Raw genomic sequence first — 23,371 nt, forward strand, 5'->3', positions numbered from 1 at the left:
CATTCCGTTTGGAGGACATACATAATTTCATAGTACTGGTGAACGTCCCGCAGTGTAAAACTTGAAAACATGGAAGAGGCTGGAAAATGGTTTATATGTATACACAGTAACAATCGTCCAATCTCAAAATAATAATAATTTAAAAAGCCTTCATCAGACCAGAGAAATGTCCAAAATATCTGCTATTTTAAATGAAAGCAAAGCACTGGCTATCTCTTTAAAAGACCCACTCAAAGAGGGGGAGGCAGTGGGGGTTGTATCATTTTAATAGCTTCTGACTACGCTCACAAGGAAACAACTACACAGATAAAAAACATGAATGCAACTGCAAGGACTCCACCTTTAACTTGTCTTCATAAATCACAAGCAAAAAAGAAACTAGTCAAACTAATTTTCTGAGAAAAAAAAATGAAATTTTCAAAACGGACCAACAAAACTACTCCACTGACAAAGCCAATACAGAATTCAGGCACAAACACTGCAGATAAACTTGTAAACTTGAAAGAGTGAAATTTATAAACAACATACAAAAGAGTACCAACCTACTAAGCCATATTTTAAAAAGTATCAATCACACATTAAAAGCCTCAATGGGAGTGCCGTAAGAACTACCATGTGCTTAATGTTGTTTTAAAATTAAATGATTTAGATGCTCAAATACAACAGTCACCTTCAGCCTCCAGCATCCAAAAAACACTACGCTGAAATTTATTAGAAACAACATTGAAAGAAATAGATCCCAACCTCATGGTTGGGAACAACAATCAAAACTAACCATTAACCTGTATAGTCTTAATAGCAAGCATCAGATGAAAGAGAATTGTAAAACTCTTAAATACTTGAGGTAACCCTAAAGAACCATTCAGCTCTGAAAATATCAAAATGCTAAGACCAAACTGTTCAGCTTTAAACAGTTTTACATGCTGCTATAATCACACCTCATAAAGATAAAACACTACATCATGATAACACTTACTCATGTAAGAAAGGGCTATTGACTTGTACTCTTCCGAAGCTGCTAACACTAGGAAATATACCTATTCATTTTTTATCTTAAGTAATACTGACTCTTTTAAAAATTAGAACAAAAGATTTTCAACTGGGACTTAAGTTCATGGTAATCCACTACTGTTCAGAACAAACTTGGGTTCCTGAAGTAGAGTGAGCAAGAACGTATTCTCCAAGCTGAGAAACCCTTCTGCGCTGGTGTAGTATAACCAGTAAATTCTGAGTGTCCTCTACAGCCTAAGTGTGTTCATCTGCAACTTCGTAAAGAAGACAACTAGAAACCAGATGTGTGTACCTGGAATTATGCTTCATCTATTTATTTTAATTACTATAAAACCAGCCAGAAAAGATGGTTAAGCTAAAATTGATCCAGAATAACAATGTTTTTAATTTTCAGTAGTCCACTACAAACTCACCTTGAGAAGACACATTGTGTTCAGTAGCATGTGCCATTAGAAACGGTTCTCTGTGGTAGTTCTCAGAATGTACTACAAGTTAATTTACATATGACTATAAACATACAATCCCAAAGTGAAGATTTATGAGGCTCAATTACCTCTCCTCGCTGTATTTACTTTGTAGGTATTACAACATCTAATTGTGTGTCTTCTGTAGTGCTGTGCATATAGAGGATTTATAGTTAAACAAGATGAACAAAATAAAACTCATCTGAAAGAAGGTGAAAAATGTAGTAATGATACTAGGCTGTCAGTTTTTGTCTTCACTAGAAAACTCAGTTAGCCCTTTGCTTAGGTAGCCTTTTCATTTTAGCCTCAACCTAAAAAAAAAAAAAGAGTTTCATTTATTTCCATAATTAAGGAAACTGATAGCAACTATCTGTATTCATGAGTTCTTTCCTTTAGCTTTTTTTAAATGATTAAACCCTTGCCTGCTGCATCTGATCTTTTGTACATATTCTCTCAAGGACATTTTGTATTCCTAAAAAGAAGCTGGAATGTAGTTTACTTTCAGTACCTCCCATCAGTTTTATTTAGGAGTATATTCATTGCTCTACCTGACACAACAGTACACTGTGGTTACTGTTGCATACACTCTGAAAAGGTATGCATTGTTCTAGAGAAATTTTGCAGAAGTGTTCATGCTGTCAACCAGCCAAACGTTGTTTTCTCACAAATGATCCATACTAGAACGGTAATTTCATTAAGTCAAAACTCTTCTGACTGTATAGGATATTCTGTAGACAAGATACATTAGTATCCTAGTCTGTTTCCAAACTGTTATCCACTTCTGTGATCTTATGTTATTTATATAAAAATATGAGTATGTCCATCAGTCTCATTCTGATAATCAAAGTATGTTAGCTTTTAAAAATCTTTTTTTTTCACATTTAATAATCATTTCAGAACGATCAACTATTCCTTCTAAGAGAAGGTTAAAGGCATCTTAATCTGTGCATTAGAATAGAAGGGTCCCTTTTTATTCCAATTTCTTCTACTAATTTTCTTTGCAATAATCAAGTCTTTTAAGTAGCCTCTGTTATAAACTTGATTGCGTACCCTGTCAGTTGCCAGAATGCATGGTGAGTTAGGACTCTTCATGCTTTGCCACGGAGATTACACTGCAATAAAAGGTTACTCCAGCATATTTCAAGGTTTTATATTTATATGTGTATATATTTAAAATTCACTCCCCAAAAAGAAGAAAGAAACAGTAACGATGAGCTAGTTAATTCACCATTTCTTGCTTTGTTGATAACTTACATGATTCAGCAGTTGAAAGGAGAGTTTAATTTACAAAAATTATATGCTTGCACGGAGAAATCTTCCATATCAATTTCCGATTCAATCCAAGATGTTTGACTAGTCAAGTTTATGTAAGACTATGGAATTTTGAAGTTCAGCTTTTCCATCACAACTTCCATTAGAAGAAACTATTTCTCCAGATATAAAAACAGAGTAGGGGCTAGGCTTGAATGCTGAGAACATGATGCATACTCAAGAAGTTTATATCTGAACCTGAAAAGTGGCAGCAAGTCTGCTAAATCAATTTGTAAAACAATCCCCACTACTGAGGCAGTTCTGCAAACTGTAAAGTTCTTTCACATTTAAAATGCATAAATCATTTTAATCCTTTAACACATAAGCACTATGCAAAATATATACAGATATGAATTTCCATCCTAAAAATAACCAAAAAATGAACATTTTATTGTGATGCATCTGTGAAACCTTATTATATTTGACCATGTATTAATAATTCCAAGTATTTGCAAACACTAAAATCACATTGCAATATATACTTGAGTTATTCTTACCGCATGTGTTGATTGTGGAACTCAGTGATGCAGCTCCAGTGGTAAGGCCACCCTTGGAAACTGCAGAAGGAACAGAAGGTGTAGAAGACACTGGAGATGAAGTAGCTGCACTAGATGAGATTGACGAGGACGTTAACCGCTCTCCAGACTCCATATCTGTAAAAGAGAAGAAAAACATCTACTTTCTGCAGCAGGAAATGAAATCACAAGGGGGCCTACAGGATTGCCTGTGCTGACCATGTTGCAGGAACTGCACTTGACTCCAGCAGTTTCCTGGGAGACCTTCAGGTGAGAGCTACACCACATGAAGAGCACTCAGTTATCAGGGGAATCCAGCGTAACTGCAGCAGTAAGGGAATCAGGTACTTCTGTTGAGAGCAACGTAACATTTGAACTTGAATGCTGCACAATGGAACCTATGACATTAACTGCTCTCTCCAATGCCCACCAGTAGCCTTGTCAGGGCCTTAGGGGCACTAACAAGCCTTAATTGCCCCAAGGAGCCTCACCTAAGACAATCATCCCACACCCTCTGCCCAGAAGTTTCATTTGGGTTCAGGCCTGCACCTTCAGCCCTCACCTGAGTCAGGTCATATAGGCCTCTCTGCAACCTGGTCTGTACCCACACTTCATGGCTAGATCCCTTGTTACGTGTTGTAGCTTCCCTCCAGTCCTATATCAGCCCCTATCTTCTGCTACTCCTGACCAGATTACCAGAGAGATCCTAGGCCCAACCAATTCCTTTATTTTATCTAGATCCTATGACCAGCACGCTACTCCACCCTGCCTTCAGATCCTGTGGAACTGTTCCCTGCTCAGGGAAGGCGCTGTCCGTGCCACCTTCAGCTCCCAGCCTGCCCCTCCTTGCGGAGTAGCACTGCTCTTGCTGCTCCCCTAGAGAGCTTTTAAGAACTCATAATGCAGACAAGTCCATATAAAGTATTTCAACTTGGGGAATGGCCTAGTTGTTATGGTGGAATATTATAAATATAACAAGTCCTGTAAATTGCTAGCTTCCCCCCCCCGGCGGAGTTCTCATATAGAGTGATGCTTTTACTTGTGCCATGAATTGCCTAAATCAAGTTACAAGGCTTATTTAACTGAACGTGTCTGTACTTTAAGAAAAATACACAGAATTATCACTAAAAACATACTTGTTGAGAAATAGTTTCTCAAATACTTAAACATTTTAATCAAGCAAATAATATCCAACCATGGTGGCAGCACAGTCAGAACACTGACTCAATCTGCAAGAACTCCAGTTGACGATGGGTCAGGATCAGAGTTCAGTAAGATGGGGAAGACATCTTCTTAGTGTCCCATTATTATTTTATTATTTTAAGCTCAATGAGACTAACCACAGTTGATACCTATCAGGGAAACTCCTGAGAAACAGGTTCCTGTCCTAGAGTCTCCTTCAGCTACAAGAGGCACCACTGTTTCTCAGGCCTATCACTGCCAAGGTGAGGAGGCCAAGTACTCTGCATCAGTCCAAAAACTGATATAAAATCTCACTCCCATCTTACTCAAACAAAATGACAGGTAAAATACGCACAAGAAAATATATATATATATATATATATATATTTTTTTTTTTTTTTTAATTAAAATATAATTTGAAAAAGCGTTAAGCAGTGCTGACCCAAAGTTACGTCAAAACAGTGACTTTTAAAATACGCATTTGGAAAGGCAGCATAAAAGCTGTTATCTACTTCTCCAGAAACATACATCTTTGTTCTTCTCAGTCACTAAAGCTGCATCTTAAAAAGCCAAAGGAAATTCAAACAATGCCATTTAAGTAAATCAAATTATTTATCACTGATTATTCTTATATCTGGCAATTTTGGACTGAATAAGGTCTCTAGACTTTGCTAGATAGCAAAACATAAGAAATGAAGTGAAAAATCTGCCAACAAGGGAACTATAGTATACCATCTAGAACTGCCCACCCTTCACGTAACAAACAACCACTCTACAGATAAAAGCACTGGAAGACTTTACTGATTTTGTTCTTTACTCCCCAATTTATCCTGCAGAATTTTCAAGCATTCAGGAGAATTTATTCTATCTGCAAATTTAAAAAAAAATAATCAACTGGTTACATTGATATGGAAAAAAGTATTACTTGACTAAATATGAGGGCTGTGAACTTTTGCTTTAGAACAGTAGTTATAATTAAAACATTTTCCTTCAAAGAAATTTTCAAAGCCCAATACTACTAAACATTCTAAATCTTTTTCTTTCTTTTTTTTTTTTTTTTTTTTTTTAACATTCCAGGACACCTAAATACATACTTTTCTCCAATTAAAACTTTCTATCTACAGTTCAAGAAGAAATACTTTCAATAAAGAACAAATTAACTACTGTATGCTTTAAATATTATAACATGTTCATTAAATTTTATAATTTTTCCTATTTTTATAATTAATAAAAAAATTTTTCATAGTTTAAGTCTGTAGCATTCACGTGCATTATTTCACACTACAAAAAATCATTTTTAGTATACATACAGAAACCAAAAAAAAAAAAGATATAAATGAAAATAAAGTACACTTCTAAGACTCTATGGAATGACCAAATTTAGGTGAGGCCAACAAGTTGTCTTTGTACAGAAACCTACAGTTTTGTTGTCTTTTGGTATTCACTGTTTTAAGTATGGCTATAGTGAATTTATTATATATACACAAATGGCTTAAGAGAAATCAGAAACACACCATAATGGCATTATTACAGTAATCACTTGTAAAAGGAAAGGTGTTTCTAAGCTTCGGTGCACTACATTCAGAATTCAGGATTCAGACTTGGTATTTCACTCGTGTTTCCTAACAAAGACATCCAAAGCTCTCTAATTTCTGCATTGTTGCTCTCATGTTGCATGTTATAATTCATTATTAAAATATTTACCATCTAATGTATTTTATAAATAAGAACAGTTAGGAACCACCCATTAGCAATCAGCATTTCTGCTACAAATGGAAAGACATGCTCAGTAAATTATTTTTTTTTCTTTCAAATACAGAAATGGATGTCTTTACAGATGGCACGCTTTTAACCAACATAAGCTACCTCTCTGAACTGGCAATACAGCACCAATTAAGACTGGAGAACAAAAATAATAAAAACTGTTCTTTTAATGTTTGGTATTAGTTTGTAGGGGTTTTGTTTTTTTTTATACTGTTGTGGTTTTTTGGATTTGGGGTGGATGGAGACTCTTTTGTTTGATGGGGAGGTGTTTTCTTTAGGGATTGCAATTTCAACCTTTAATTCAGCTAAGTTTTTGTTTTAAGTTCAAATAGAATAAATAGAATATTGGTATTTGTTAAATTTTGAGATGAAGAAATGAAACTCTTCCTAGATACGTGTATTTTTGCTTTCCAATTAAGTCAAATCTTATTTATGTTTAGTTAGTTTATTACTCTAAACCACAGCAGATGGTTGAAACCAAAAAAGATAATCCCTGAGAGTCATTAATCAGGATCAGCAATAATTACACTGTAGACCTAATATGTTCTATGGCTAAAGAGCTCATACCAGCTGCAACAGATTTGTATTCTTTTTAAGCTTGAGAGCATATATTAAATATTTATTATATTTTAGTGTATTTTGCCAGTCAATACTTATGGTAAAGTTTCATGATTGCTTTTTAAACCCTTATATTTGTAAATGAGAAACTAAGTAAAACACGATTTTTTTTTTTATTATTCTCTTCCACATGTAGTGATTTGTGTCAGTCCTTCTAAATGCCTTGCTTGAAATTCCAGTCATTTTCCCAAAGTTCACCATGGTGAATAGTATTTATGAATGCAACTTTACTCAGTGAAAACAGAAGGCAATCTCTCTAAAGAAAGGAACAAAAAAGGAAGGAAGCATGTGCAGCTTTTCACTAGGAAAAAAAAATCTGATTAAAAAAAAGAAACAGGAGAAACATTACAGATAAACACAACGTTTCATAAACATAGAATACTAAACATAGCTGAAGTTCTACTATGGGAAGCACCAACAAAATAATTTTCATATTTAATGAGCTGAAATTTTTAAAAACTGAATTATCTACCAATTCTATGCTCGAGACCTCTGCTGAAATGTACACTAGCACAGAAAAAAATATATAGTCTCTTAAGTATGTATTAAGAAGTAACTCCCTTGAATGGATGTGATCATCGATATAATAGTATCCTGTCAACATTAGTTGGGATGCCCAAATACTATGAATCTAGTCTTGAAAAACATCCAAAAAGTAGACGCACACACCTAAAACTTCCAGTTTAGCCTCTACACACTTATATATTACTTCATTATTTTAACTATTACCTTGAACACAGTCAAGAAGGTGAAAGTGCAAAAGTGAAAATATACTTTGGACTTCTTCAACGTCCAAGTGAAATTTGTAACAACTATTTGACAGCAACCAGGAGCAGACTCCCACAGCATTCAGTGTTATCTTGCCAACAGAGCAAGGTATTTGGTCATTTTGCAACATATCACCAGTCCATGGCTATTTCTAGAGTCAACACGTGCTTTAATGCTTAAAGATTTTACAGCTGTTTAAGGGAAGCACATCAGTCTCTTTCAGAACAGACACTCCAGCACAGCCAAGTTCATCACAAATTTGAAATGTAGCTCCGTTTTATGAACTAAAATTGAAAATCTAACTCTTACCCTTTGTAGCTGGGCAGAGTCCTAACAGGTCAGCGCAAAGAGGGTCAATGCGGAGTGAGAGTGCTTGCCAGGGGGTGAACAAGCATGCCAAGCAGCACCTGTGGGTTCTGCACTACCATGTCACAAAGGACACAGAACCAAAGACAATCAAAAATATAAAAGCAGTGGTATGCCAAAAAATACAACAAAGTACCACCCTGACCGAAGACTCTCAGAGAAGGAAGAGTAGCGGCTACAGGAATGGGTGCAGTGCATTATATACAAGCTGCAGATGCAGAAGGCACCCAGTGATGCTCCCAGTTCTAATGACAAGGTCCAGTCATAAAACTCGTAATGTGCAGTCTACTACTACTACTACTGTGTTTTAGACACCTGAGGTCTTTAAACTCGAATGAAACTGCTGATAAAATTACTGAGATTCACTTCACGTCTTGAATGCTGTACAAATCTTAAAGACATCTTCAGTGTAATTATGCGACTTTTGATGATTTTCTTTAAGCAATTCACATAAAACTAAGGGAAGAAAACACTGTAACAATTTTATCTTTAGTAAACTAACAGCGAGTTTGGCTTATGTTTCTTCAGTAGCATATCAACCACAAAGAAACTCCATAAATAACCTTAATGTATTATTGTTAGATAGCTACGCTGTGCAAGGCACATGCTGCATTTCTGTATTATGCTCTGAAGCCTTTACAGCTCCCCCCCAGTATCAGGCCAAATTCGATCATTAATGTAACAACTCACTGTTTACTGCATAAGAATCCACAGCAGCAACGATAATTGTAGTAACACAAATATATCACATCACAATTCTGCAAACATTTGCTTTAACAGCCCTTATCCACCTAAGTCAACATACTAAAAACGACCTAAATGTAAATGCAGCTCCCTAAGATTGGCCTAAATGAGTGAGATCTGGCTCAGTGAAAATGGAAACTTAACAGGGAACCAGTGGCCATTTCATTATTTTGGTAACATACAATGGGCATTTAAAATAGATTCAGAATAAAATATGTCATTTCAAAAATGCATTTGTTTTTACTCCATCTTTTATACATTTAGACTATGACAAGGTAAACTCAATCAGGTGACAAGAAAAGGACTCATCATATAATTTAATTCTGCCAAATGAGCAGCTGTACAACCTTTCCAGCTTAGGAAGATTCGCACTCATGCTTTAGATACTAGGAGGAGGATGATACGTGGAAGTTCTGAGGAGACAACGTTAAGGATCACAGAGAAGAAATAGAGATGATAGGCATTGACACGTTTGTATTTCAACATTGCTATGCAGATTTGAAAAAGCAAGTAAATATTGGCACCACCTTAACTGGATGCAGAATCTCAACCCTGTCAGGACTGCAGAAGCTGTCATAAAAATAAAAAAAAATTCCATCATTTCAGAACTGATGTTTCACAAACCTCTTTGTTCCAAGAAAAAAAAAAAAAAGGAACCACAGCAGTATTTCAGCATTTTATACTGACTTGGGATGAACATCACTTTTTAAGGACTGTATTTTTGTGTAAGACAGTTCACCTTAAGCAGATTAAAATCACATTTTCAGTTTATATGTAAAGAAGGCAATGTTCCATTCCTCACATAAACTTTTTTTTTTAATCCTGATTGTGAGACTTAGATAATCTGTTTTTCTGCATTAGATTCTAGTGTTATGGTATCTTGTTTTGCAGAAGAGAGGTTGATAGCATTTTATACTAAAGTTTGTGAAGGCATTGAGCAAACTGTATATATAACTAATTTTCAAAATTAAACTATTATTCAATATTTCTGAACTGATACACATTACATTTTCTAAATATATAACAAAAGATTCTTTCTCAGGATAGACCTGAAATAGAGAGCTAACAGGTATCAACATCAAAAATCCTATGTCTATAGTAGTGTGAACAACAGAAAGTAAGTGTTGAAGAACCACAGAAAATAAATTCCAAGTGAGCAAGTTCGCTAAGCATGGTTTGGTCTGTTGTTTTTTGTGGTTTTGTGTTTTGGTTTTGTTTTCTTAAAAATAAAAAGTTATTAATTAGCTCTACCCAACAAAAATTGTGTTTCTGGGGATCACTGCAAAAATCAGAATGTTAAGATGAAGAAGCATAAAGATCATTTGTAGCATTTCAGACATTTGTAAGCCTGTTTTTTATTCCTTTTTATTGTATGCATTAAAAAATATGGTATCAAATATAGTAGTTCCTCTAATTTTGAACTAAACAATAAATGTGCGCCCAATTTATCCAGTAACATGAAAATCAGGTGATTTTGGAAACTAAGCTTAAAAAAACAATGCATTACTTCTCTTCTCGGCAAGACCTATAGACAACACTTGTTTCATTGCTTTTTACAAACCAGGTAACTTTGATTTAAATCTATGAATATGCATGTATTCCTATGGGCTTCCTTCCTAGAGGAAGCCTGCTTCTCCGTAAAGTAACTCTGACACAGGGGGGAATTTACAATGCATTCCTTGACATGGTATCATAATTTATGGTAGGGACTCAAAGAATTACATTTCATCTCTTACAAATTCAGTTGTGTGTTGCTCCCAGTACTATGAACATCAAGGTCCCAGGTTAAAAAATATTAATAGAAGCAGAGAAACAGGACTGATGAGTAGTATTTTGCAGATGCCTGATGAAAAAGTTCATCTTTCCTCTACATCCTGCATTCTGATTTTTCCTCCAATATTTTACACTTCAGTAGAGAAAACCTGAATACAGTTTATGCGGCAAAAAACAGAGAAGAATCACTCTTCCCATCCAAGTCCCTACTCCTAATTTTAAGTGAGAATGAATACCATACTTCCAAAGTCACCTAATCCATTCATGGGGCATTCCAACGAGTTTTGTTCAGGACTGATGAAATAAGAGTATCCTGCAGCCAGTATTTTTAGCCGGTAAATGCTATCATTGAGTGTGGTTAGAGGGAAGAAGGACAATTAACTTTTAACTATTAACACCTAACAGTAGCTGACATACCAGGGTTTTAGGACAGCGCTGCCTTATGATTTTGTCCACTGTATCTTTCCAGACAAGGCAGAAAGAAATAAAGGAGGAAATAACAGTTTAAAAATGAACATTTTATCTCGGTTAGAATAAAGTAGAATTTCTTGCGTATAACGGTAGATAAGTAACAAGTGGAAGGAGCACTAATTACAAAATAACCCATTTTTAAATGAAATTGAAGACAAGTGAAAAAATCACATACATAATTGGACTCCACAAAGCCTATTACAGCTTTTTGACCATTGCCTATGACAGAATGCAGCAAACAGGGACAGCTGACAGATGCACACGAGTTGTTGCAGCAGTTAACCAGGCTTCTTTAGAGAACTTCTGGGAGAGATTTCTTTGGGAATCATTCTTCAGCAACTTCTGGTGGCTTGCTGCTGGCAACAACGGCTAACATCTGGAGCCTTTTGCTTCAATCAGCTATAGCAGTCAGCGTCTACTACTTGTCTCCTGCCTACATGTGCCTACACCTGTTGTCTACAATGAGAGGAGCACCAACCACACTCAGCCAGAGCTAGAGCAGCAGCTACAGAAAAGGAAGGTCATAGCCCAGCTAGCGTGGGGGGGGGGGGGGGGGGGGGGGGGACACAGGCAAAGGGGTCCACAAGCCCAAATGATGACTGCACAGGGCTTGTGACCACCCACCATATGGCATGACCTGAGAAGGCCTGAGCAACTCTCCATAGCTCATCACAGAGCTCAACCCATAAAAATCTTTCCTGGATTTGCTTGGCTTTTTATCCATATGTTCGATTTATCAAGATGAAGCAAACTTGAATAAGCAATGATAGTTTCCTGCAGTTTCAGCTGCTAAGGCAGATTATTAGTAGCCATTTCATATTTGACTACTAAAGATAAAACAGCTTGGAAAAAAAAGAAAAAGAAAAGATTATTCAATTTTATCTGACAGTATTCACACAGAAGCTGTCCAAGGACTGTGACGATAAAACAACTGGCTCTTCTTTCTCCAAAGAACTTCAAATTAACCTGATTATCTTAGAACAAAAAACAAGTTCTCGAATAAACAAGGAACTGACTCACTGAAGCCTAGAGACTTAATTCTAAATGTTATAGACACTTGACCAAAACGTAAGTATTTTGTAACTTTTCATGCAAGTAGAAATGAGTTTAAATTATTGCCCAGTTAGAATATCCAAATTTTGCATCGTTATGCTCAGCTGAATGCAGTTCAAATAACGGCTAATTTAAGCACACCTTCAAGAGATTAAGCAAATTTAGAATTCTTGCAATGAGTCCTGAAAGCCTATTATCAAATGATTACAGTAGTATTTTACATTTACATTTTAAAAATTGCCTGCCCTCGCAACTATACAAAGTGTTTTCCATTGCCAGCTCTGTGAACAAAAAAAGGCATGAAGGGGTAGGAAACACAAGAGAAATTTGGAGAGCTTTCCACTTTCTTCATGAATTCAATTGAACTCAGTTATTGAAAACCATTAGATGCCCATGTGTGTTTATATGGCTATGATTTTTGGTTATTTTTGACAGTCATTTTTTAGAACTTGTCGGTTCTCTCACATTTTGCACAGCACCTCTGTCCTCATCATTAAAAGAGCAATGTACTTCTTTTGCAAAATAAAATTCCAAGTCTCAACAATTATGAGACCATGTCTTACCTTCCAGTTGCACTGCTTATCACACCACAATGTTCAATTATTCTTACACACAGGATGATTCCACACATCTATAATCCTGAGATATCTTTCCTTATTTGTTTCATTAGTTTTAGAGACAAAAAGATGCAATGTTTTGAGCTTCGATATCAAAAAATATTTGGATCTGGAACTTTTAGACTAACACTCCAAAACAAGTTCTAGATGTCAGGAGAAAAGGGGAGAGCTGGCAAACACTACCTTCTCAAAATATTATTTTGAATAAACATGAATGAGACATTTTTTGTTTCCTAAAAATTATTAGAAGAGAGCTAAGCTTGTAAGTCCTAGAACTGTAAAAAACAAAAACAAAAAAACACCTTTCAGTTCAATTGTGTTTAAATAAATCCTCTTAACAACTACCTATTAGCACCAAATGAGCAGGATAAAAGACAGAAAAGCAATCTATGCAGACTGCAGGTTAATCTGCTTTTTAAATCAATTAATAATCAACAGTTATATACATAAGCCATTGATTAGAGAGTATTACTCTAAACTTGAACTTTCTTTAGTGTATATATACATACACTATATATATATATATATATATATATATATTTCCCTAACTGAACCTTGCTTATCATCTCTGAAAAATGATAAAAGGCACTAACACAAAGGATAACTTCATGAAAACTACGCATCTGCTCTAACACACGCATACAGAAAAGCTTTCAAAAAAACTCACCACAAGCACCATATTTTGCCCACCTGGTATTCTTCTGCTTCATGTTTGGAAAATGAGTGGGCAGAGAAATCCAAATGCATAACATAAGGAAAAGAGGTCCCCACAACTCAATACTTCTGGGAAGAAATAATGTTTTGCACTGCAAACTCAGGTATCTATTAGTGTATGTGAACTCCACAGAACTCAAAGTAAACAAAACGGATAAATTTGTCGATGCTCCTCCATAAATCTTTCAAAGAATAAAGACACAGAACAGGATACCTTTTGTCCTGCAGTCCTAAACTTACAGACTACACAATACATCATGTAGTCAAACAAACAGGAAGGGCAAGATACTTTATCCCTTAAAAACTGCTAAAACTAAAACAACCAGCATTCTCTGATGAGTTCTCATATACCAAGTCAGAGTTCCAGAAACATAATCAAATCTTTTGAACAGCCTTAGGCCTTGCAATGGTTTTGACTTTGTTTTAGAATATCACTAAATCTCATTACTAAGAGAGCATGCAAGCACAAAATTCAAAATTGTACCTTCAGTTCTGCAATGCAAGTTACAGAATAATTTTACCCCTTTTCCACATGACAGTGATGAAATGTGTACGCCTCTCATGTCATTAGGTGAGTTTTGGCACCTTGACTAATAAAATTATCACTGAGGCATGCTAATTCCTCAAATTTGCACACTTAAAGCACCTTTGGTGTCATCTAACAGGAATGCAATGGTTCCCACTAACAGACTGAGGCAGCAAGGCTGAGACACAGAGAAATGGTATCTGCATTTACATGTTGTTCCGTGCACGTAGTTCTTCAGGATTCCAGAACCAGTTTTAGAAGGAAGTACTATGTAATACAAATTCATATATATATTTAAATACACTTCATCATTGGTATCCACCCTCATTTCCAAAATGTCGTCCTTTGGTTATTTTTTCATCGTTTCTTCCACTTTTAAGGCACTAAGATCTTGAAATGCACTTAAACATTTAAGCAAAAACAAGCCCACTCACGTTTACCTAAACAGAATAACTAGAAGGAGTAATAACGGGTTCTTAAAGTACAAAGAAATAAAAACAAGCCTCAACAGAAGCCACAGCAGCTATTACTGTGTCAGTGGACTACCCTTACCAGCCCCACTCACAATACTATTCTTACAAATTATGCAGATGCAAATCTGACATTTTCATGCTATTTACACACTTAAAGGAAGTGGCTACAAACAAAAAACCTGACAGATCGCATTTTTGTCTCTACATACTGGAGAAGACAGTAAACCACCTATATTGCCATCTACAAAAAGAAAAGTACTAGATTTCAGGCACCTAACAAATACGAATACTACACATTCAATTTTCCTCCATTATTAAAGAGTTAAAATACAGAAGACCATTTTAGCTATATCAGCTGTTGTTTCTTGGCAAAGCTTGGCAATCACTTAAAGATAAATAATGATACACAGTATTCCCATAAACCATTCTTTCAAAATTTGAAGGCACACTGTAAATGTAAGCCAGGACATCATGGACACATCGGAATAACAGGTAAGACTGCAGCTCTTTGTCAGGAATAGGGCAGAATGCAGCCAAAGCAGCACCAACTCCTGCCACACAGCATTCACTTCAATAGGATGGCAACAAAAGGTGGCCAGGGCCTATGGCTGCAGCCCAGATCAGGATCTGTCCTTCCACACATAGCACAAGCAACTCTATCCCTGTCTGAGAGTGTCTGTTCCCTGTACTTCCCTCTACACAGAAAGGCAGCCCACGAGCCAGCAGCTCCAGCAGCTATCAGGGCTGTCCCTCCTGTCCCACAGGAATCCAGTTTTGTCCAGAAAGGAAGCATGAAGCTTTGAGCCAACAAATTCAGCCATGAGACACCATGCTTTACATTTATGAGGCTCTATAGTCACAGAGAATGCTAAGAGATTAGGAAAAACAAGGGAGATGTTTTTGCAACATCAGAATTGTAGGACATTGGAAAGAACTGTCCAGGGGTATAAAAAAAAAGCTGTCTAGGCACCACAGGAGTGCAAACCCTATGGAGGATGATATGGCATGTTTTGATGGACAAGAAATCTTTAGTATCAAGAGCGCAATATTATTTTGGCACGTATTCTGCAACTGCAAAATTTGCCTTAGCACCTTTCTAAACTTTGATGAAAAAAACAAAAACAGGAATTCATATTTTTAATATAGAACTTCAGAATGTTTACCACAGTACCAACAACTCTATGAAAAATTCTATGCCATTAACACTAGTATAAAATAAGACCGGCCCTAAAATCATTTTGACCCACTTAACAAAGCAGAATAACACAAGTGTACTGTAACTATCACTTTACAATATGAAGTCTCTTAGACGAATACTCCAAAGCAAAATAAAACCAGACCTGTACACTGAGTGAAAGCTGTCACACACCCACCTAGTCCTCATCAGCAAAAAAAAGAGGAATTACTTGAAGGAAAAAGAACCCGTCAGTTCTAATAAATGCAGAACAGTAAAACATTTCTTATACAATCGACAAAGGAGACCAAAAGGTTGTTTTATTCAAAAACTAGGTTTATGTTAGACATGAAACACTTCTGCAAATGATAAAAATAAACTATGAACATGCATGACACATACGCGTTTTATGTCTCTGTGTTTGTCCAATGAACGTTGGGATTTTTCAAAGTTAATGCCAGTTATTTTTCCAACACCTAAACAGACTTTAATGCTTTTTCTTTTTAAAATCTCATGCAAACGAAGTATATTTTCTCATCACTACTGTCAGATAAGCATTACAAAACAGCAGTAGTTGTCTTATACTGAAAATTTTTAAGTTACAACTCTAAATATTCCTTCTTCAATCTATAAACATTTCAAACTAGTAACTGGGGGGGTGGTTGGGGCGAGCACAGAAGAAAAGCACTGAAAACTTGGCATTACAGAAGAACAGACACAGAATATTAACAGCTTACTGTGGAGAGTGATTTAATCAGGAAGTAGCCATTATCCTGTCGCTACAGAGCAATGACAGCACTCCAAAACAAGCCGTAGGTTTTTTTGTTGTTTTGTTTTTTCCCCTCGGTCACGGAAGGAAGAAAGAACACCAGCTATTGTGCTCTTTGCTCTTTGCTATTGTGCAGCTTTGCTGAGCCCAAAGGTTGTCAGATGTCTACTGTCAAAAGCTACCCTGAAAACAAAATGCAAGCAAGCATTTACAAAGCTGTACTTCAAGAAGCATCTATAATCTACCACAACCTCCCTCTGTGTTACACACAAAACATGGCTGTCTTACTCAGAGATTAGCAATTATTGTAATGAGATACTGTCGGAGAGGGTCAAATAGTACTTCCTGCAGTTTACACATCTTGATTTCCTGGTAAACAAACTGAAAGGCAGGTGGAGCACTTGGATCAACAGTAAACACGCATGCTCACAGAAGCAAAAATCAGCCTACGTGAAATATACAGTTTTAATAAAATGTGCCTCTGTATTTTAATTACATGAGTTGACAAGGCATCAGAAAATGTAAAAATAACTCTGAATCATGAAACAACGTTTTTCTGCAATATTAGATAGCTGTCAATGCTGTACTTCATTGTTTTCTTTTCTAAGCCAAGCCGAAGTTGCAATTGATTTTCCCTTAAATTGTCCTTATGTACACATATGCATGCAATAAAACCTGTTCACAAAGTTGTTTCGGTATGAGAAAATGCTCTGAAATGATAACCTGAATCACAACTAGAAAAATCTGAAACTGAGAAAAACAAATGCGAATCACTGTGTAAGCACTTAAGCACTGATCTCCAAAAAAAATGTAAAGTAAAATCTGCTAATAATATTGAGAAATTATCAAAATTAACTTACTGAATACAATTTGGAAAGAAAAGTAACTTAATGCCTTTTTTTCTAAACTGCCTCCCCCCAAAAAATTAATCACACATGGACTACGCATATTGCAATGATCCAGTGGGGGTGGGGGGGGAGTTTTTCCCTACCCAGAATCTTTCAAAAAAAGTAACTTCAAGAATCTTCATTTAAAAAAAAAAAAAAAAAAAAAAAAGATTTTCACAGTGGAGCTGAAGGGGGGCTAGGATACTAGGGGAAAAAAAATAAATAAAAAACACAACTCCACCCCAAACAAACAAACAACACCCACCCACCCAAAACCACCTTGACTAATGAAAGAAATGGAAGAAATGGCTTGTTATCCCTGAACAACTGGAATAAACTATTTGGCCAACTGACAGGAGACAGAACTTATTTAAGGGATAAATCGAGTCAATTTATTCTACAGCAGGTGGATGCAACTAAAACTGCTGAAGTGCCCTAGAACAACAGCACAGATTATTTATATACCAGAGGAAATGCACAAAACTGAAAATTAATTATTTTTCCCTCTTAGCAGCATGAACGAAAAACTAGGGGAAACAGCAATGTAACATGTCTGAGGAAACAAAGCCAGGAACAGAACAAGCAAGAAGTTTCTAATAATAATGTTAAAAATAAGCTCAGGAAAAGATCAAAGAAAAGCTATGAAAAGAAAAGCCTACAGAAAGCATTTCTGGGAAGATCATCAACTATGAAAGGGTGCAACTGTAACAGCAAATACTGCTGCTGAATGTAACTTGAGCCAATGAAGCAGTTATTCTGCCATCGCAATCTCCCAAAGTAAGACATATTAACAACACGGATCTCTTCAACCAAAACAATATCTAATGCAGGACTTCCGTGAGCCATACTTGTTACAGATTTAATGATCACAGACATTATTTCCTACTTAAATAATTCATTCCCTTAAGTGAAACACTACAGCAAAACATCAGTTTAACAGTCTCCTACTGTTATCCACGTTGCAAAAAAGTGGTCTTGTCAAACAGTATACAGCATTTCTGAAGGAAGAGTAAAAATCCAAGAGAGAAAAGCCTTCTGTAAAGACAAGGAGTATGAGTACCAACAGAACCCTTACCAGTAGTCTTAAAATACTTTTAAAAAGCAATATATATTGTATTTAATTGAGGTACGTTTGGTACTAATATCACAGCAAGAGGCTCTCACAGCAAGATTTAAGAGATACTGGTTTGAAGTCCCAGTCTGGGATTTATTATCCACTCCGGAAAAACAGCCTCAACGAATTTGAGTCTCGCATGACTCAGTGAGAATCACGTACGGTTCTGCATGTTCAAATACTACCTTCCAGAAGATCATTTTTCTAAAATTGTATCAATCCGAATTGCTCATCACATGAAAAATATTTAGTATGGAACAGCTGTTTTGCTTTGAGATAACAATGGAGGAAAGAGAGACAAAATGTAACATTGAAAACAGCCAAATGGAAGGTCTGTATTTATTTTCTGAACTCCAGTTTTAATTAGACTCATAGAAATTATAGCAGAAACTACAGGTAGAAACTACATATACAGAACAACAACCACTTGCCCCATTAGTCAGAAATAGAGCAAGAATGACAACTCAGCAGTGTTCAAGAATTCTATGGGCTACTAAAATACTTGTCCACACTTCGACTCCAAAACCAAATTATCAGGTTTACTGAAGAGCAGAACAGGATACGGAAACGTAGCTATGTCTTAAATATGCATTAATGCCTGACTTTGTAAAATGGCACATCATCAATCTGTGGTGCTCAACTGAAGAGCTACTGTCTTCCTGGGAAATTTAAAAAATATTATTATTTCTTATGTAGCACATTCTAGCTACAAATACAGGCATTGGTTGTTTTTTTTTTTCTTTCTTATATATATATACACACACACACACACACACACACAGAGAACAGGAATTAATTCTATGGTCATAGAGAATACAAAATCCTGTTGCTGTTTTTTGTTTGGTTGGGTTTTTTGTTTGTTTTAATAAGTAATATTAAGAACTTCTTGCAGAACCATGCCTCCTTTCATGGAAGCTATGTCTCCTGTCAAAGAGATTTCAAAAAGTTAGAAATCGTACTGCTACAAACTACAAGAATCATCTCTAAACTGTATCAAACAAATAACAACTCCAAAAGAAATATGAGCCTATCTATAACTACCTGTATCATTCTAGTAGCAGTATTTCAACACAAGTTTTGATTTAAAACTCCATAGTTTATCCTTTGATAATGAAAAGTAAAAACAGTTATGCCATGAATGTTGCTTACGCTCACCTGAAAGAAGAACAGGTAATCTCTACGCAACCTATACTGAATGCCAACAAAGCCAGAGACCTGCATTTTGCATCATACCCTGGATACCAAAATCACTGCAAGAATTGCAGATAACTTTACAGCAAAAGCATATTTAAAACAGTGGATGTTTATCAACATAAAAACAACACCTAAATTCAGTATCATCTGTGAATTCAATCTGCAGCAATAGCTTTGGAGAACAGGAACTCCCTGCAGTCATCTTTGTAATGCACTAAATCAATAAATTAATTTCTGAAAGTTCCACATACAGTATTGGTCTATGTTTTGCTTCTGGCAATTTTAGCCAGAATCCTTTGACAGTAGCTGCATGGATGAGTAATACACACAACAGGGCAAACAGGACAATTCATTACTTTCAGAAATCGCTTTCTGGGGTGTGGCACCAGAACTTCTAAATCATCTTCCTCCTCAAGAAAACTTAATGAGTTAATAAAAGTCATCTCCAACTAAGCTACAGAAAGAAGGGAGACGAAATCTTTCCTCATCCTACCTGTCCTGTGCCAAGTCTCAACCACATTTTACACCAAAGAGCCCTTCACATTATTGCAAAGCAAGTCCTAGGAGTTAGATTCTGACCGCATTCACAAGCCTCCATATCATTGTTCCCCACATATGCTATTGCAGAAAAAGTACACTTGGGTGCCATTATTACACAGGGTAACACCAGACGTTGACATTGTTCTCTACAATGGCAAACATCAAGATGCAGCAGGAGACGGATCATCATCTCATTTCAATTAGTTTCTTACCACCAAGAAAAAACACACCAAACGATCTTTTAAAACCCATCAGCTGACGCATTCTTACGCTGGTTACAGCCCTACCAAGGCAAAGGGTCAGGAAGAGGTTCCCCTTCCCAAGGGGAAAGGAAGGGTAGCAACTTTCTCTTTGTTCTACACCTCCTCCATATTCCGGTCACACACAGTCTGTTGCTCATGATTTTGCTTCATTTAAAGTACCATTCCATTCTCGTTATTTACTGAACACGCAGACACTTCATCTAGCAATCTGATTTCTAAAACTGTATCTTGGAATTGGAATAAACACAGTGGTTACTGAACTACCACTGAGAAAGAGCCAGCCATATTATATCATTATTAAACATCTCTAAAGTAAATAAATAAATAAGAACAGAATTGTTCAAATGCATATAAAAGGCATTCAAAAAAAAAAAAAAGCAAACAGGAAACTGCAGTCTATTCTTTACATTACTATGGTGCCCAAAAGCCGCCTTCATGATAGTTCGTTACCCAGAACTAGTCACAGAACTATTCAAAATTCCCCAATTCTAATTCAGTAGCATTTCATACATTTTCTGCTAAATTTTGACCCCACAAAGCTACATACAGAATAAATTCTGAAAGCACATAAATACCTGAATTAAATTATCTCAGTGTATTTTAATTTTCCTGCGCCAATGCCTTCTCTCGTGCTCCCTCCTTTTGCATAGTGTGTATCAAAACGTCTTATTAAAGATACAGAGTAGCTTGTTCACTACCAAAAGAAACTAAAGCATACATCTTAAGGATCCTGTTGTCCTCCAGTATACTAAAACATGTCATTTCATATTACAGCTGATTCATCTTACGATAAGCACAGTTTTTCATTTTAATATTTTTATGGAATATACTGAAAAATATTAAGAATCATGTCTGCTGAGATTTTACTGAGATTATGTTTATTTCAATGTTCCATATGTTACTATCGGATACTTTAAAAAAGCAGTACAGAGAACAACAGTTAAACTTTTTCTTTTTTTGACATGGTAAGCTTAGTATTAACTGTTATTTAGTTATTTTCAGGAAAAGATCACATAGGTTGCAAACATGGCAAAGAAACGCACAGAGAAAGGGGAGGGGAGAGAACACTGCTATTTTCCATTAAAATAACCATTATCAGGTTATTGGAAAACTGAAATATAAAACTACTTTAAAATATAAGAGTGTTTTTTGTAAATTTTAAAAGATTGGAATAACTAAAAATACATATTCTTTAATTTATCTATCACCACAGCATCTCACACACACACACACACACACAAAGCCTCTGAGAATACAATATTCATTTTGCTGCAGAAGAACAGACATTGCATAACAATGAGATTTGCTAATGAAATCAGCCATCAACCTGGAATACATATGTATTAAACCAAGACCTCAGTGTCATTTTCTTTTTGCATCGTTTGTTCGTCCCCTCATTTTTCCTCGACCTTTCACTACTTTGTCCTCCCGGTTTCGCTGCTCAAGTACAGCAATACTGTAAAACATTTTGTTACCATTATGGGCAATACTTTCCATTTTACAAAATTTATTTCTTAACTTATTGCATACGTTCTCTCAACATTGATTTTTCTTTCAAGGGTGCATTAACAATGAGTGCTAAGGAGACAAAGGAGTTTTACTTCTCTGTAGAACTGTTGGAATATCTAATGAAAATTGGGTGTCACTTGGAACATAAACTATACTTCCACGTCTAGAGTTGTATACCAGTTAATACAAGGAATAACACACATTATTAAAAAATCTTTTCTGTATTGATCTAATGAATAAACATGAACAGAAGTTAGAATTCTGACATGAATAGAGATTCAATTCTTTTGCATCAACATGAAAAATTATCATGAAACCAAGTAAAACAATCCAGCAAAATCAATAGCAGTACATATAAGCATAAACTGTACATATCTGTTATGCAAAACATGTTAGTGCATAAAAACATGAATGGTGAATGCAATTACTTATTCAGTGCTGACCACAAAAAGACTAAAACATGACAAAAGGTATTTTTCTCTGTATGTATCTAAATGCTACCATAGTTTGGTTTTGTGGGATACAAGCTGCCCTATACTTCATAGATAAAAAGCAATCCGTTTACACCACTAGCTCCATCATTATCAAGACTGTTTTGAGTTCAACTAAAAACTACTGAAATCAATAATATGCTCCACTGTTTTTTGTTCCCCACTTCTCTCAGTTGTTGTTTTTTAACTGAAATGCTACAAATAAAATATTGTTCCCATACTGCCACTATAAAGTTAGCTCCAATGTCATATCAACACGCAGTAAAAAAACAAAACCAAAACCAGTTTGCTGCTTTGTTTGGAAGGTAGTTGAAAAAATATGAAAAACAAAATACAAACATTCCAAAACTCTAATTCCATAAAGACAAACAGCCAATTAGTCATTTTTAGTATACCAAAACTGCATAAAGAGCTCCTTTGGAATAAATGAAAGTAACTTGTAATTTATTTTCTTGTTTTATCTTGAGAGCATTAAACAAATCATTTTATACATAAGCTGGCCATCAAAACACCAAAAACACACAAAAAGGCACAAGACACCACTAAAAATTTGAGAAGAAATAACGAAGTGTCTGAAAACGGACTTAACCATCCCTGGAGCTAGTCATACCAAATCATCATCATGCATTCCAAGAAGAACAGCATCAGGATAGCTGACATAATGAACACGGTAAGTAGCTGAAAACATAGAAGTTTAAACACTCTACTCTTCACATGGGCTCCAGTTCTTTAGAAGTTAACAAGCATTTATGTCATTGAGAGCTTTGTGAGTGGAAAGAATATAAAACACAGCATTACTCTTCCTTCCATTTCTCTCACTTCTAAAGATACACAGCTCTACAAGATAAATACTGAAACACAGCATCACAGAATAGTTAGAGTCGGAAAGGACTTTAAAGATCATGTAATTCTGATCCCCCCTTGCCATGGACAGGGACGCCTCCCCACTAGACCAGGTTGCCCAAAGCCCCATCCAACCTGGCCTTGAACTCTTCTGGCATGGGACATCCACAGCTTCTCTGGACAACCTGTCCCAGTGCCTCACTACCCTCAGAGTAAA

General features: G+C 35.8%; 1 protein-coding gene across 1 annotated transcript in view; it reads right to left on the reverse strand.

Annotated features, from left to right (window-relative positions):
• BAZ2B (bromodomain adjacent to zinc finger domain 2B) overlaps nt 1-23,371 on the reverse strand; it is a 144,135-nt gene that overhangs the window by 68,664 nt on the left and 52,100 nt on the right. The window contains exon 2 of the mRNA XM_040562594.1: nt 3,284-3,439. Within this exon, the coding sequence (XP_040418528.1) occupies nt 3,284-3,439 (156 nt within the window). The remainder of the gene's footprint in view (nt 1-3,283; nt 3,440-23,371) is intronic.

The sequence above is a fragment of the Cygnus olor genome, chromosome 6 (genome assembly GCF_009769625.2).
Source record: "Cygnus olor isolate bCygOlo1 chromosome 6, bCygOlo1.pri.v2, whole genome shotgun sequence".
Lineage (NCBI taxonomy): Eukaryota > Metazoa > Chordata > Aves > Anseriformes > Anatidae > Cygnus > Cygnus olor.